This window comes from Primulina eburnea, chromosome 11 (genome assembly GCF_022965805.1).
Source record: "Primulina eburnea isolate SZY01 chromosome 11, ASM2296580v1, whole genome shotgun sequence".
In the NCBI taxonomy this organism is placed as follows: domain Eukaryota; kingdom Viridiplantae; phylum Streptophyta; class Magnoliopsida; order Lamiales; family Gesneriaceae; genus Primulina; species Primulina eburnea.
Window position 1 is genome coordinate 38,230,267 of NC_133111.1, and position 17,362 is coordinate 38,247,628.

The 17,362-nt window shown below is 33.1% G+C and overlaps 2 protein-coding genes across 12 annotated transcripts; both read right to left on the minus strand.

Moving 5' to 3' along the window:
- Positions 1–216: 216 nt before the first annotated feature.
- LOC140805822 (E3 ubiquitin-protein ligase SPL2-like) lies at positions 217–4,257 on the minus strand. Of its 3 annotated transcripts, none has more exons than XM_073162135.1 (6): positions 3,720–4,228; positions 2,379–2,480; positions 1,993–2,157; positions 1,779–1,900; positions 1,127–1,246; positions 217–678 (listed from the first exon to the last, which is right to left on the minus strand). In XM_073162135.1, the coding sequence occupies exons 1-6, from the start codon at positions 4,119–4,121 to the stop codon at positions 390–392; spliced, it is 1,200 nt and encodes a 399-aa protein (XP_073018236.1). In that variant the 5' UTR covers positions 4,122–4,228; the 3' UTR covers positions 217–389. The 3 variants fall into 3 exon arrangements, with proteins under 3 accessions (XP_073018236.1, XP_073018237.1, XP_073018238.1); XM_073162137.1 differs by having other exon boundaries at positions 582–791; positions 3,720–4,257; XM_073162136.1 differs by lacking the exon at positions 1,993–2,157 and having other exon boundaries at positions 3,720–4,242.
- Positions 4,258–5,335: 1,078 nt separating this feature from the next.
- LOC140805823 (uncharacterized) lies at positions 5,336–16,475 on the minus strand. 9 transcript variants are annotated; one of them, XR_012112345.1, is made up of 12 exons: positions 16,059–16,474; positions 13,342–13,540; positions 12,704–12,924; positions 11,952–12,048; positions 10,294–10,446; positions 9,224–9,405; positions 8,816–8,951; positions 8,561–8,728; positions 7,144–7,314; positions 6,089–6,270; positions 5,681–5,817; positions 5,459–5,594 (listed from the first exon to the last, which is right to left on the minus strand). XR_012112345.1 is itself a non-coding variant. In XM_073162138.1 (11 exons), the coding sequence occupies exons 3-11, from the start codon at positions 12,805–12,807 to the stop codon at positions 5,567–5,569; spliced, it is 1,221 nt and encodes a 406-aa protein (XP_073018239.1). In that variant the 5' UTR covers positions 12,808–12,924; positions 13,342–13,540; positions 14,568–16,473; the 3' UTR covers positions 5,336–5,566. The 9 variants fall into 9 exon arrangements, 2 of the variants coding, with proteins under 2 accessions (XP_073018239.1, XP_073018240.1); XM_073162138.1 differs by lacking the exon at positions 5,681–5,817 and having other exon boundaries at positions 5,336–5,594; positions 14,568–16,473; XR_012112347.1 differs by lacking the exon at positions 7,144–7,314 and having other exon boundaries at positions 14,568–16,475.
- Between the last annotated feature and the right edge of the window lie 887 nt (positions 16,476–17,362).

The following is a 17,362-nucleotide window of genomic DNA, read 5'->3' on the forward strand; positions in this document are numbered from 1 at the left end:
TGAAAGTCTTTAACTATTAGACTAATTATAGATACTTCATATTTTTTATAAGTCAAATTATATATACAATCTAATAATACTAGATAATGGGCTTGTCTGGGCCGAAGTATTGGGTTCATCATTTCGTTATCAGTTAATAATTCGACCAAATTTCATTCCATTAACTAGTTAATTTTATTTGGGTTTTTTTTTATAATCATTTCATTAGTAAATAAGTGTTGGTATGAACCTGTAAATCAGATCATGCATTCCACGTCTTAAATTAACGTGTTTTACAAAATGCTCTTGCAGCATATATAGCTTGTTACATAATATGTCAATGGTCCTAAAATATACAACAAAAAATGTGGATCACTTGCCTAACAACTAAGTCCTAACTATGATCTATTTCAAGAATCGTATATCCTTACTGAACTTCGGATTGACTGCCTGCATACCGGACACTGGGGTGATAATTCACGCTCGACTGATAGAGCACAACGTTGACAACATACAAGATGCCCGCATGGAATAAAAGCAGAGTGACGCCTTCTAGTCAGGCAAATCACACATAGCTCTCCGTCTGGCACATCTGCAGACTCTTCTTCTGCAACAGCCACTGGAGATGAAACTTCTATATCATTGTGTTGCTGTCGGGCTTCTCTCTGTTGTCTCCATGCTTTCCATTTCATCCAATTTCTGAAGAGAGTAATAAACAAAGACGTCATGAAAAAGTGCTATTTCGTAACCTTTAGGTTGTCACGAGCAGATCCATCTCCCATTTTAAATTATCAATTGTCCCATTTAAGCCCCTTTAAAACCGTGAAGGTGAGCACACAATCTCATATCCGTTAAAATTAACGTATCAACATTATCAGTCTTAAGGAATCTAAATTAAAGGAAAACGATAGTATAAGTGTGTCTTTTGTGCCAACATAAAACTGATGATTTAGAGCACACTATGCATGAAGATGAACGTAAGCATCAAGGAATCAGTTTAAAGGGAAGTAAGGTGGAGGATAAAAGAATATAATTCAAACTTTTCCTTTAAGTGCCAACATCTGACAAAGTATATCAAACATATCACGATGTCTTCTAGGAAAAGTATTGAATTCTAAGAAAGCGTGGTTAGATTAATAAATTTTACCTTGCAACAGAGTAGGCAAGGACGCATATTCCGAGGGAACCAAATACAAATCCGCTCCACATTAGCACTTTAGTTTTGAAGGAAAGATCTGATATCATCTGATCCTTGGTCATTTCAGATCTACATAAATCTTTGCTACAGTCAGCTCCCTAAATTAGATTTAGCGAAACAAAAAACATATACAAGATTGATGCAGCTGCAGTTCCATAAAAACACAGAAGCATTATTAAAAATAACCAATACATAAGATATCACAAAAGAACAATTCTTTGGTTTTACTAAACAAATTCACTACAATTTTCAAGCATGAAATAACCAGAATGCAGCAATATAGAATTTCTCTGGCAGCATTGGTGGACCGACTAACGAAAAGTGGCAAACAAATTTTTTCGGTAAAAGGTCAATAAAATAGGATATCCATATTCTCAGTATACATAGTTATTGTAAGAATAACCCAAGAATAAATGCAAATGTATGTTATTTTAAGCATCTCATGAGAACCACCAAAAATATTCAATCGAGGTATTAAAAAATGCATAATTTTCATACTTTCAGAGGAGTTGATTGAGAATCCTACAACAAATTCAAAATAAAGATAATCTTGAAGTGTATTATCTTAACTATCAAATGAATTTCAAGAAAATTTCCTTACAGAAAATAAGGAAGGTCTTTGCATGATTTGATCTCAGGAATCCCATCTCTAAAACTGCAGGTACCAACAACTGTTACATCCTTTCCAAGAGGAAGTATTTTCTCTTCGTCCAGCAGACCAACCTGCAACATATATAAATAAATTTTAGGGAAAAGTAAGACAAAATCAGCTCAAGAAACTTTTTATCATAGGGCATTCACGAGATTGAACGCACAGGATACTTATGCCCGAAAAGCGCCTGCAAAAAAGTACTAGGAAAAGCATTGATAGGATGCACATGACGATATAATGTGATGAGCGGTAATGGATGTCTTGAACCTTCCATATTGATATGAACATAATCAGATATTTTTCCTGATTCAACAAGAACAAAGGGAACCTGATGGGAAAATGTCAGTCATTCATCAGATCAACATCAACATTAACGATGCTGAATTCTGTGAGAAAATACTGAAATGCATATATAATGAAACCATGAGTTTAAAATGTTACATAAAAAAAGAGGGAAAATAAAACATCAACAACTGCGAAATCTCACATTAAATCATATTATCGACCAGAATCAAGTGCAACTAAATATATGAAACCATAACAAGTTACCATTCTGATTGAGGACGACCCTTCCTCTTTCCAAGATCTAGGAAGCAAAATGCGTAGATCTGAATTCCAACCTATTATTCCACTCCGTTCATTGTATATATACTCCTCAAAAATAAATATGAGAGAAATAAGTCAATTAATAATAGAAAGTGAAAAAATGAAGAAAAATCAGTTCAATGCTACAAAGGGTATAAACTTTAGTAGACTGCCATTCCTAAGGAATGCTCATATAGAAGTTGGCATCATGGTATAATATGTTTCAACCGTGAGTTTTTTCATAGAGTGATGGTTACTCAAAAAGACTACTTCTTAATGTGCATCACGCTACTGTCAAGAAACAACATTCCGCTCAAGATTATTACAAAATTCAAAATGAAGCCAGTACTCCACAATCCACATACAACCTTCTGTATATTTCTATAAGTATTCAAAAATCAGATATTCTTCGATTCAATTCTCTCAGCATCAATGTTACATGGATATGGGTACAGGTTTGATACGTACGGCGATACGAAAATTTTTGAAAATACAAGAGACGATACGACTAGAATACGATAATTATGAAATATATATATATATATATATATATATATATATATATATATATATATTTAATATTAAAAATTGTAGAGATACACGTATTTATATAAATATATTGTAGAAATATATATAAATTTATGTAAATATATACAATTTACAACTTTAGTGCGCTGATTTAAAAGCTCTGATTTAAAAAGAAAAAGCCAAAAAAAATCTGAGTGTTTTAAAAAAAAGCCAAAAACAATTCTGAGAGTTTTAAAAAAAAAGCCAATTTTTTTTTTCGAAACATGTCACCGTCATGTCAGACATGACGTATTCTAGCCGTGTCCATGATATATCCGACTGGTGAAACATGCAATAAGTCAATGACACTGATTTTGCCTTTTCTTATCCGTTTCCAATACTTCAAAAAAAATTAGGAGTGTCCACTCCGCATAGCTCGGCATCTTCGGTACCAATCCTTCAAAGCTTTCGACACCATCAAATCCCTCTAAACTTGCACAAGCTCATCATTATCATTTCTCTTCATCCAAATCAACTTTCAATTCAACTTCCAACACATCATTCTAGTAGTTCACACATAATTCCACCAACAAATTCATCAACATATAATCACAAAATACAAATCTGGGTGAAGTTTAAAACCTTTTTCTTCTTCCCATACTCCACAATTTCAAATTGAACCTTCAGGAAACCGATAAATAGAAGAAATTCAAGCTAAAACAACTTTCAAAGAGCCAACAGCAACATCAGGTCAAATGGAAATCAAACCAAATAAGCACAAAAAAAAACGAAACATACAGTTTGAGTTTGTTCCAATACAACGCCTTTTTCTCCTGACTCTCGAGAAACAATCACATCATTCGCATAACCCCTAAGATTCGTCCACTGCCCCTTCACCGCAGATTGCGCCTCCACGATACCCCTAACTATCACTATATTTCCACCCTCCTCGCTGTTGGAGTGATTTTCGCTATTTTGAGAATAATTAACTGAAAATTTATCGTCTGAACAGAGTGACCGAAGATCCGAAATCTGAGAATAAGGCAATTGACGAATTTTATGTATTGCTGATGATGTGAGCAAAAACTTCCGTATGGAGCGGAACGCGACGTAAACAAGGCCAACTCCGAGGAATGCGCAGTCAGCCGTGAGCGACAGCTGCGCCAGAACCGTAGCTACCACGCGATCGTGTGCGGACATCGAGCTTCCCAATTGATTTCGCGCGTGATGTGAATTTGCCTCTAAAATGGATAATTGCTTAGTATTTGTTCATGTTTGTGGGCCATGAAAAGCACAGTGGGCTGGGACTATGGCCCAATGGAAGTGGCCCATTTAGCTATTCACCTATCAATCATTTATAAACAAGTTAAAATCGATTCACAAATCTTTGATTTGAGCTTTACTTCTTTGGTTACAAGTTAAAATCGATTCACAAATCTTTGATTTGAGCTTTACTTCTTTGGTTATCACGGACTCACGGTTGACAACCGAATTAACCGATTATTCCATTTTCAGAAAGAAAAAAAAATCGATACTGTTCGATTTATCAAAAAAATTAATTGGATTTCTCTCGAGATTTCTTCAATTCAAAACTCTTCTCAACTCCATTATTTCACGAGACTCGTTGATTCTCGTCTTCATAAAATACTTGGGGCCAATATAATTGTTCATAAGCCAATCTTTTAGACATATTATAAATCTTCCCAGAGTATTTATCAGCATCCCTACGTCCTACTTATTCATTGTCAGTTTTCGACTTGAATGAAAAATATTTAAAAGTTTGTATAATTTTTGTATAAAAATCCCGGTATGACATGTTAAGAACTTGAGGTGTAGCCTATAGGCCACTTCAATTTGGTAAATCTATATTTCTATGTATATCTGGTTTGAGTCGTCTCTTCGATCAGACCGCCGCCAGGCATGGTTTTACATTACAAGATAAAGATATCCAAGAGAAAAAGTTGAGACACGATCTTATTGATTTAGAAATGGTAAAAAAATTCAAGGACATGGATTTCTTACAAGCGAGTAGAGAACAATTTTGTGGTAAAAAGGAAAGTAAAACATGACATTATGCTGGCATTTAGGGGTGTAAATGGACAAGCAGGACAATTTCCACTAGTTTTAACATGTCTAGATAGATAAATCGGGCTAAATAAAAGCCAGATAGCCTAGAGGTCCTAGCTCTTGATCCATTAAAGCAGATATGGCACATGAAAACAAACCATCGAAAGATAAAGAAATAAGATTACTTTGAAACAAAACAATCATCTACAAAAAGGAAAATTACCAGATACACTAAATAACTATCTTAAATTAATCACGCCATGTTATCGCTTGGAGTTGCACCGAGGAATGATGATACGATTACATCTTCATACTCCTGAACTGCATCCTCCATGATCAAAAGGCACAATCAATCTTAAATTGATTAATAACTATAATATTACTAGAGAAACACACCACGTTCAATTGGCATAATCAATCTTAAATTGCTAAATAACTACAGGATTACTAGGAGACACACCACGTTATCGCTTTGAGTTGAGCCAAGGAATGATCCTCAACTGCATCCCCCATGTGTCTTATAGCTTCTGAAACAAAATTGTGTATGTTGTATGCACGTTTCTCAAATACCTTTCTTGCTAGTTGAAAGGCACATGGTGAAATGTTCTGAAAGAAAAGAAGTAATGGGATCAAGAGATAATAGGATTCACTGTTATCAGTAAAAATTAATCTAAAAGATTAAAATCAGTTACTTTATTTCTTTTCTTTAAAGAAACAAGAAAGATCTTAGTAAGCTCCACCATGAACTCATCAGACTCCTCAATATATTGAATTATCAGAGTCATGACGTGTTCCATGCTTTACAAAATTTTCTTGTGGATGGTTCAATCTGAATTTAGCAAATAAGATAAGTGAGTTTCCAACTACGAAATAAGATTAAATGTCACATGAAGGTACAAAGATATCATTTGTAAGCACCTGACTCCATCTGTTTAATTCTCCTAAATGACAAGTGCAATCGATTGAAAGTTTTGACATTATTTACCCATGATGGAGACAAATAATACTTCAATTCTCTACAACAAGGAATATTTAATATTGGCATGCAAATTAAGTATGTGATGAATTAAAAAGGATAGGAAAAATAAGCAGTGATTTACTGTATCTCATCCAAGAATAGGTGGAACATCTCAAGAATGGTGTTGTGCAACTCAAAGTCCAACATCCGAACGCATATCTGACAAGCAGAAACATCTTGGATGGTTGAAACAGATTCTGCGTGATTTCGACCATCCATGGACGACAACTTTCGGTAAGTAGTGTTAAGTAGCTTAAAGTAATCCTGCCCAAGAAATTTCAATTAACTACACATAGTGATTATCCGAGAAAGCAGAAACAATATCATCATCATAAGCCGATCAATGGAAAAGAAAATCTTGACAAGCCCAGAATACATTGAATTGGTCTTGATTGAAGGGTTCACTAGGTGTTGACATTCTTATGGTCTAAGTAAATTAATTGTGCAAGTTAATTTAATGGACCCGTCAAATTTTCATGCGATATTTTTATACAAAATAATTTAGTTGTTAATACAGCCTAACATTCACCACTAAATTTAGAGAATATTTAGGATATTAATCTATTAAATTTTTTCTCTCATTACTTGCATGATTGCTATTCAAAAAAAAAAAACACAAACAAGTTAAAATATTAACATACAAAAGAAGTACTCTAAAAAAACATGCATAAAGAGTTAAGATCCATAGATTTTTATTAATAAATATTTTTTCATATTAAAATTAGCTTCCAATGAGAAAATCTTGGGTCCGCTCCAGATAGAGATCTATCAATGAGTCATTCTACACATGCTGATCAAATCATTAGTTACAAAAACATCTTTACCTCAAATATTTAACAACAATCAACAAAATTATAAGCATCTCTAAACATGAAGTAGAAAACTGCTGATCTTTAAAACGAATGAATCTTGTTTTTAAAAAAAAACATGAATCTTGGTATCAAAAAACATTTAAATCGCCACAAGCCAAATAGGCTGAGTGGCATCCAGCACTCAGAAATGAGAGTTACTCAAGTTCGAGTCAAACACGGCCCCAAATCTCAAAAAAAAAAAAATCAAATTCCTGTACAACAACGATAGACATGATGCATAAAGGGGATACGCGAGTTAAATGAGAAAGAGTCGATCGGGGCTCACATCAAGTTTCCGCAGAAGCTCCTCAACAGAATCACATGATTTAAGATTCATGTTACCGTATTCAAGAACCACTCTCTTCAACTCCTCTTCCATTTCTTTAGTCAAAGCATTGTCACATCTCACGTCTCCTTCTCCAGAATTCGGAGTGGCCATTTTTTTCTGGTAACAACTCTGTATTCAAGAGAAAAACTAAACTTGAAAATCTTGTTCTGCGAGCTTCAAAATGCACAAAAGGGTCGTTTTATGTTGGAAAGACGAGAAAAATTGAGTCGGCTTTTGTGCAAAATGGAATACAAGCAGCAGCCTAGAAACGTGGCTTTTATAGGATATTTGGTGGCACAGAAAAAGTTGGTTGCATTGTTTTGGAAGAGAGCTATTGAATAGGAGAAGAGCTTTTGGTAAGAACAATCCAAAAGAATGATTTTGCTATCCATACACATACAAATACAATCAATGTATATGTGCACATATACATATAGTGCTACAAGGAATTGTTGTAATCTTGTTGAATTTAGATTTCCTGAAATTTTGTATATGTGTTGTATCTCAGTGTGATATATTTTTTTTCTCTTTCAAATATCACTAGAATATGAATAAAATTCAATGAAATATGGTGTTAATTATATTTCAAGATTTTGTCATAAATTTCTGGTGGACCCCTTTATTTCTTATTCATGTTTAGACTGCTATAAATGGTGAGATCTATAAGTGCAATTTCAAAATTTTCATCTTAAAAACAAATACAAGTGAACATGTTACAACTCATGGTCATAGGATTATTCTTCTTTCCTAACCAAGGTGGAGAATCTAACAATATAGGAAGGTGTTCGTTCTCCTGGATTTGCATTTGCATAAAAAAATTGAATCAATCAACCAAAACAAAGGTCATGCATGATGTCTATTTAATTTCTCCAGAATCTCTTCGTTGTTTATTTGTTACCACAGCCCAACAGATCCCAGAACATGTTAATTTATTTGGCTTTTGTATCCTATCCTCCTTCGAGCCAATTTTTTCACTACTGTAAGAACACTTCAAATTTTTCTTAAGGTGATGATAAAAGATATAGGGTATTGTATGAAGAATTTTGATTAGGAAAATCCAAGGAGATTATGGGCTAAAGGAGGATGGCGTGAGTAGCCATTGACACTTTCTTCTATTTTTTGGTATTGCTACTGAAAAAAGTGATAGCCAGATAGCCTAGAGGTCTCAGCTCTTGATCCATAAAAGCAGCTATTGAAGAAATAATTTGTTCATCTGATTTATTTCATCATGGTAGAATGATAACAAACAATCGAAAGATAAAGAAAAAAGATTACTTTGAAACAAAGCAATCATCTACAAAAAGGAAAATTACTAGATACACTAAATAACTATCTTAAATTGATTGATAACTACAACATTACTAGAGAAACACACCATGTCATTGCTTGGAGTTGCATCGAGGAATGACGATACAATTACATCATCATACTCCTGAACTGCATCCCCCATGTGTCTTACAGCTTCTGGAACAGAATTGTGCATGATGTCTGCACATTTCTCAAATACCTTTCTCGTTAGTTGAAAGGCACATGGTGAAATGTTCTGAAAGAAAAAGAAGTAATGGAATCAAGAGATTATAGGATATACTGTTATCAGTAAAAATTAATCTAAAAGATTAAAATAAGTTACTTTATTTCCTTTCTTTAAAGCAACAAGAAAGATCTTAGTAAGCTCCACCATGAACTCATCAGACTCCTCAATATATTGAATTATCAGAGTCGTGATGTGTTCCATGCTTGAGAATATTTCTTGTGGTTGATTCGATCTAAATTTACAAAGAAGATAAGTTAAGTGAGTTCCCAACTATGAAATAAGATTAAATATCACATGAGATGTAAAGATATCATTTGTAAGCTCCGGACTCGATCTATTTAATTCTCCTAAATGACAAGTGCAATGAATAGAAAGTTTTAATATTATTTCCCAATCGTGGAGACTGATAATGACTTAAATTATCTGAAACAAGGAATATGTAATATTGGCATGCAAATTTAGTATGTGATGAAATAAAAGAGAGGAAAAATAAGCAGTAATTACTGTATCCCGTCCAAGAAAAGTTGGAAAATCTCAAGAATGGTGTTGTGCAACTCAAAGTCCAACATCCGAACGCATATCTGACAAGCAGAAACATCTTGGATGATTGAAACAGATTTTGCGTGATTTCGACCATCCATGGACGACAATTTTCGGTAAGTAGTGTTAAGTAGCTTAAAGTAATCCTGCCCAAGAAATTTCAATTAACTACACATAGTGATTATTCGAGAAAGCAGAAACAATATCATCATCATAAGCCGATCAATGGAAAAGGAAATCTTGACAAGCCCAGAATACCTTCATTTGGTCTTGATTGAAGGGTTCATTAGGTGTTGTCATTCTTATGGTCTAAGTAAATTAATTCTGCAAGTTAATTTAAAGATAAAAAATTATTTGTTCATGGACCCATCAAATTTTCATGCGATATTTTTATACAAAATAATTTAGTTGTTAAATACAGCCTAACATTCACCACTAAATTTAGAGAATATTTAGGATATTAATCTATTAATTTTTTCTCATTACTTGCATGATTGCTATTCAAATAAAAAAATGCAAACAAGTTAAAATATTAACATACGAAAGAAATACTCTAAAAAAAACATACATAAAGAGATAAGATCCATAGATTTTTATTAATAAATATTTTTTCATATTAAAATTAGCTTCCAATAAGAAAATCTTGGGTCCGCTCCTGATAGAGATCTATTAATGAGTCATTCTACACACGCTGATCAAATCATCAGTTACAAAAACATCTTTACCTCAAAAAATTTAACAACAATCAACAAAATTATAAGCATCTCTGAATATAAATTATAAAATCACCGATCTTTAAAACGAAGGAATCTTGTTTTAAAAAACAACATGAATCTTGGTATCAAAAACCATTTAAATTGCCACAAGCCAAATAGGTTGAGTGCCCTGCTCTCAGAAATGAGAGTTACTCAAGTTCGAGTCAAATCCGGCCCCAAATCTCAAAAAAAAAAAATCAAATTCCTTTTCAACAACCATAGACATGATGCATAAAGGGGAAACACGAGTTAAATGAGAAAGAGTCGATCGGGGCTCACATCAAGTTTCCGCAGAAGCTCCTCAATAGAATAACATGATTTAAGAATCATGATACCCGATTCAAGACCCACTCTCTTCAGCTCCTCTTCCATTTCTTTAGTCAAAGCACCATCGTGTCTCACCTTTCCTTCTCCAGAATTCGGAGTGGCCATCTTTTTGTAGTAACAACTCAGTACTCAAGAGAAAAAGAAAACTTGAAACTCATGTTATGCGAGCTTCAACATGCACAATAGGGTCGTTTCGTTTTATGTTGGAAAGACGATATTTCTCGGCTTTTGAGCAAAATGGAATACAAACAGCAACCTGGAAATGTGGTTTTTATAGGATTTTTGTTGCATAGAAAAAGTTGGTTGCATTGTTTTGGTAGAGCGCTATTGAAGAGGAGAATAGCTTTTGGTAAGTACAATCCAAAAGAATGATTTCGCTGTCCATACACATACAAATACAATCAATGTACATATAATATATATATGGGCAGTACTACAAGGAATTGTTGTAATTCTATCTCATTGTTGTAATCATGTTGCATTGAGATTACATGAAATTTTGTATCGGTGTTGTATCTCAGTGTAATAATTTCTTTTATATATATATATATATATATATATATATATATATATATATATAAGTGAACATGTTACAACTCATAGTCATAGAATTAGTCTTCTTCCTAGCGAAGGTGGATAATCTAACAAATACAGGAAGGTATTCATTCTCCTGGACTTGCATTTGCATAAAAAAATAAAATCAATCAACCAAAACAAAGGTCATGCATGATGTCTATTTAATTTCTCCATAATCTATTTGTTGTTAATTTGTTACCACAGCCCAACAGATCCCAGAACATGCTTAATTTACTTGGTTTTTGTGTCATAACCTCCTTCGTTTCGTTACTGTGAGAACACTTCAAATTCTTCTTAAGGTCTCTCCATCAAAGAATGATGAATGTAATATCCTCCGATTAACATATGAGCATCTTGATTTTAAACATAGTCTTATACATCTTCAACTTAACCGTTATGGTGACATCCTTCCACTTCCCCGTGACAACACGAATTTTTGGCCGTTCAACTTGATCATCCATAGAATTGTATACCAACTACCAGGGAATAACATTAAACTGCAACCGACATGTGAATATTTACAAATCATTCATCAAAAAACATAATATACAACCTGCAAATGTGCAGATCTTGGTGCAAAGACAAACAGGCTTAATTTGTTGACTGAGAATTCATGTTTAAAACGTAAAATAATCAAGATCCTATTTTGAGTCTTTTGGATTGCAAGAAAATAATTTTTGCGATCGAACTATCTCTAACCCATGAGCATGACAAATATGATTCTTATAGTTATGTAATAATCGATTGAAAGTTAAAAGTTATTAATCGTAATTTGAACTAGAAGTTTTTCCCCTCATATTGAACAAATAAGAGTATAATATCCTTCCCTCAAAAAATAAAAATATAATATAGTCACTGAAATAATTAATTGGAGCAACATTATTATAATACCTATCAAGTAATTACATTTTATCAAGACATAAACTGTCATATAATCTTTAAGAAAATTTGTTTGTTTTTAGACAATTATAATGAATTATCAAATTCATATATCATTTTAATTCAATTGCCAAGTAAAATATATTCTAAAATACCTTGATAACGATATCTCCCATTTCATTATTAGTTGCCTTTACTTGTTTCTCTGAGTGCTTTCTTGGCCAAAGAATGTTTCCTTCTCTTTGTATAGTTCTAGAATTCATAGATTCATTACCATAATTGTTGGGTTATATATTAAAAAATATGGATTCCAAAATAATAAAATCCATTATAATACGTCACGTACATCTCATTAACAACTAAGTAAGAAAGTAAATTATACAATTGAAAATTGGTAAGAACAAAAAAAATATAAATAAAAGGCATTGCCATAGCATACATTTGTAAGATACTAAGATGCTTTCAAAACTTATCAGGTAACTGCATTTTAATTCTCTTTTGAAGATACTTAAATGTTGTTGAGAAGTTCGAGTTGATAGTATATTTTTTATATTTTCTGTAATCAAACTGCAGAAATAACTTGTATAATAATGGTTTCAACACTTACGATTAGTAACCTCTAATCGATGGACGATGGATCTAACTTTTTGCGGACATTAAATATATGAGCACAAGACTTATTCAATCCTCAAAACAAGGAAGCAACTATACTTTATAAATCAGGAGTTATAAACCGCGGTGGGGGATAAAAATATTTAGGGGATTGACCAAATAGAAAACTATTCCAGGTTACTTCTTTTATCATCCAGAATTTTGAAGAGCACTCAGAAGATAAATCTATGTTAATAAACTTAACAGAATATGTGACCATATATCAAATGTAGTGAAACCATCAATAAAGTAATACCTTTTCTTGGTATGGAATTTCACTCCATTGTTTTGGACCAGAGATATCCTTAGAATGACCTTTTCGTTCAGATGATATGTTTTACCCAAAGTCTGCACTTTCATTCAGTTATACCTTGAAAATGATATTTCCTGTTTGATTCTCAGAAACAGCAGTCTTTCTCTTGCTTGTTTCTCCAGGAGCTTTCTTTGCAAAAGAACATTGCCGATTCTTAGAAAAGCCTGGAACCCAGCAATTCACCAACTCATTAGAGAGTTGAATATGAAAAACAGGGAACCAATGAAAATATTAACTCCGGATTGATTGCATCCGGAGAATTTTGTTTATCCAACAAATCCTCGTTATGTATAGTATCACAATCTATCACATGAGAAACTTGTCTAGATGGCGTCAATGTAGCATGTGATGGTAGTAAATTTTGTTCCGTCAAAGAGCCAAAAATTTTCATTTCATCAAAATTTTTATTGTTATGCAAGGAGCAAATCCATCTGGTCCTGATGTAGAATTAATCATTTCCAAATCACTTTCTTGCCAATTGATTTGATCACCTAAATGTGCCACTTTCTGGGGATTCTCATTGAGGTTCTCATCATCCTGTAGATTAACTTCTTTATGTTAAGAAGTTTCTATTCTCATACCTTGAGCATCTAGGGAAACATTTTCTTGACAGTTGGTATGATCATAGGAATTTGGCACTGTCCCGTGATTCTCATCAATATTCTCAATATCTTTCAGATTATCAATGCAATAGTTCTCCTCTAAACTAGATAATATAAGATCTCCAGCCAGATTAACTTGTTCATGGCCACAAGCATGTGTTCCCATCTCCTCAACATTCTGGAAAAAACGAAAAACCATGAAAGAATATTGAGATGTTACTATCATTATTTGAATTAAGATCTTCCTATTATCTTTTGTTTAATTATTATCTTTTATTCTAGTTAAGCTTGAATAAATGGAAAGGCCGGTTTTCAAGAAAGTCTGTCTACATGAAAATAGAGTTGATTTAATGATGAGAAATAACAATTGTACCCTCTTCGGGAAGAATAAAATGCCTAGAAGATGGACCTAATTTCCTTGAATCAAGCTTTTCTCATGAGAGGTTGGAACTAAAAAGAATATAATGCACCCAAACATTTTAGGAGAACAAGTATCAAGGAGTCTTTCATGAGGAAAATTTCTTATGGAGTTGGGTAGAGTTTTTCTTTTTTGAAGAGAAATCTAGTTCTTTCATGAAAAAAGTTCATAATCAACTAGGAACTCTATTGACACGATACATCGTAGTTAGCATAGCCTCACCTCTTCAAGAATGTGACAATTTTTCCACATTAACTAAAGATTTTTTTCCCAAATAGCTCCAAAGACAACAATTATCAACCTTAATTGTTAGATTGGGATGTGATTATGACATCACTGCTTACGTAAAAAAAATTCTTACTTATCGCGAGAATCCCATATTTGATCCGATCACATTGGTTTTTACCATATCTGTATCAGCAATTCAATATACATTGATGTGACTCTCAATGGCGATTGAAAAATATGAGACATGTTGATGGAAAAGTTTTGGATATAACAATGTTTATGTGTTCTTTTCCATGAGAGAAGTCCAACATACACCATTACTGCCATCAATTATAGTAATAAACCGTCAAATTTCACCGATGTTTTAAGATCATGCAAGACCTCAAGTGTCACAACGAATAAGATCAAAATATGGTTTTGATGCTTGATATAATAATGAGGACGATTTTTTGGAAAAATGAAATGTTAAATTGGAAAATAAGAGCACCTTTATTGATCGTTAAGTCCAGAACTGATGTTTCAAATAATTGAAATTTGGATGAAAGGTGTTTATGCCAACCTTCATACTAAGAAAGCACCAAAGCGGATGAAGAAGTTTGTCAAATTAAGTGGGATCTTGGTGAGAAAACGGGAGGTGGTAGAGAAAATCTCATCCCTCAACATTACCGTTCATCCTTCCACAATACAAATCCCATAAGGTTAGTCACATCTATCACAACACATCTTGCTTTCCTTCTGAGTCGTGGTTTTGGGTAGCTACCAAAGCTAAACCAAGTTGCATTTACTCGATAATTTTGGGGTGTAACATGACTTTTGTTCAGCTTCCTTCCCTCGTGACTTCGGAGAAAGCGTCACAATTGGAAAGAAGGTGCTTGCTTTGTTCCAAAGATTCTCCCTTAAACTAACCTCCAACTCTTTATTGAGTCCTCAAAGAATTAAAAATCTTTCTCAAGAATTTGCTCATAAAATATGTTGTCACTGAGAATTTCCAATTCATATTGTATATAACAAATTCATTTCCTTTCCATATTTCAACCAGCTCACTAAAATACCAAGTGACCTATTTATTTCTTTGTCGTGCATTGCAAACAAATAAACGAGTTTCAAACAATTGAGATGAATTTTGCGAGTCAAAATACATGTCTTGAACAATCCTCCAAAATTTGAGGGTATTTTTGTCGAAACTGTATGTCCATAAAAGCTTTGGATCTATTGACTTATAAGACATACCATGATTATTGAATCATCTAAATCCCATTCCCAATAAGTATGAGGTGCAGAATCCTGTGCACTAGGATCACCAATAGCTACTAGAACTTATTGAAGTGATTCATAAAATTGACTCATTTATTTAGTTCATTTTTAGAGAGTGGCTGATTTCGGGTGATGATAAAGGACATAGGGTACTGAATGAGGAATTTTGATCCAAGGAGATTCTGGACTGAAGGAGGATGGCGTGAGTAGCACTTTCTGTTAATTTTTGGAATTGCTACTGAAAAAAGTGATAGCTGGATAGCCTAGAGGTCCTAGCTCTTGATCCATTAAAGCAGATATGGAATAAATAATTTGTTCATCTGATTTATTTCATCATGGTAGAATAATAACAAACAATCGAAAGATAAAGAAATAAGATTACTTTGAAACAAAGCAATCATCTACAAAAAGGAAAATTACCAGATACACTAAATAACTATCTTAAATTGATTAATATCTACAACATTACTAGAGAAACACACTGTGTTATCACTTGGAGTTGCACCGAAGAATGATGATACAATTACATCTTCATACTCCTGAACTGCATCCCCCATGATCAAAAGGCATAATCAATCTTAAATTGATTAATAACAATAATATTACTAGAGAAACTCATCACGATCAATAGGAATAATCAATCTTAAATAGCACTTTTAAGCAGTGTTAACTAACTTAAAGTGATCCTACACAAGAAACCTCAATTAACTACACAGTGATTATCGGAGAAAGCAGAAACAATATCATCATCATAAGCCGATCTATGGAAAAGAAAATCTTGACAAGCCTGGAATACCTTCATTTGTTCTTCATGGAAGGGTTCATTAGGTGTTGACATTCTTATGATCTCAGTGATGCAAGAAACCATTGTAACTCTTACATCCACTTCATCATGTCACAGAAGGGCATTTGATATTAGAGCCTCTTTATCGGGTTTAAGATCCAATTCTATCAATTGCTTGCGATCTTGGACCAAATGTCGAAGAAGATGCTCTAGTTTCTGACTTCTGAGACGCCAATCCAAAAAGCAGAATTTCGGAACCCATGAAAAGCAAAATCCGGGAGCCCGATTCTTCCCAAATTCTCGCCAGATGCGATCTTTTGACACACGTCAAACGTAATTTCAACCAATTCTATGAATTTTCTGGATCGCAATGCCATTTTTACAAATTATTACACAGATAATGGCCGAGGAAGAAAAAGAAGACAGACGAGTGTTAATTGAGTTGGTAATTATTGTGGGCTTGATCAATTGGGCTTCATATATTGGGCCTATTAATGGGCTTATCTGTTTTAGTGAAATCCGATCTGTCCCCAATCTACATTGGGCCAGAATTATATGGACTTTTTCTTTAGTTATTTGGGCTTCCATATTGTTTGTGTATATGGACAACTTTACCTGAAAATTCAATGACATGGTCTTGGGCAGAAAAAATAACATTGTAAATATAAAGTAAGGATATTATTATGCATATCATTAAATTCAAAAAATTACACCTTGTATAAAATAATATAAGTAAATTAATTGTGCAAGTTAATTTAAAGGTAGAAAATGATTTTTTCGTGAACCCATCAAATTTTCATGCAATATTTTTATACAAAATAATTTAGTTGTTCAAAGCATCAAGCATTAAATTTAGAGAATATTTAGGATATTAATCTATTAAAATTTTGTATCGTTATTAACATAAAACAAGTTAAAATATTAACAAACATAAAGAGGTATGATCCCTCGATTTTTATTAATAAATTGTTTTCATAAAAAATTAGTCTCTAATGAGAAAATCATGGGTCCGGTCCGTTTTTGATAGAGGATCATGAATGAGTCATTCTATACATGTCGATCAAATCATTAGTTACAAAAGAATCTTTAACTTGAAAAAATTAATAAAAATCAACGTAATTATCAGTAATTATAAACAAAAAATATAAAACTATCTGTCCTCAAAACAATGAATCTTATTTTTTTTAAAAAAAAACACGAATCTTGATATAAAAAACTAATTAAGTCGCTACCAGCCAAATAGGCCAAGTGGCGTCATGCTCTCAGAAGAGTGAGTCTTATGTGAGACCATATCACGGGTCTTAATCTGTGAGACC

Bases quoted from the DNA above. Each gene is read 5' to 3' on its own strand.
- LOC140805822 (XM_073162135.1), bottom strand. From the start codon at position 4,121: ATGTCCGCACACGATCGCGTGGTAGCTACGGTTCTGGCGCAGCTGTCG. The intron at 1,901-1,992 runs GTGCGTTCAATC...TATATGTTGCAG, and splicing joins TTTTCGGGCATAAGTATCCT to GTTGGTCTGCTGGACGAAGA. The intron at 679-1,126 runs GTAAAATTTATT...TACTCTCTTCAG, and splicing joins CTTGCCTACTCTGTTGCAAG to AAATTGGATGAAATGGAAAG.
- LOC140805823 (XM_073162138.1), bottom strand. From the start codon at position 12,807: ATGAAAGTGCAGACTTTGGGTAAAACATATCATCTGAACGAAAAGGTC. The intron at 8,729-8,815 runs GTAACTTATTTT...TTTTTCTTTCAG, and splicing joins CTTTAAAGAAAGGAAATAAA to AACATTTCACCATGTGCCTT. The intron at 5,595-6,088 runs GTAAATCACTGC...CTTTTCTTTCAG, and splicing joins CTATTCTTGGATGAGATACA to AACATTTCACCATGTGCCTT.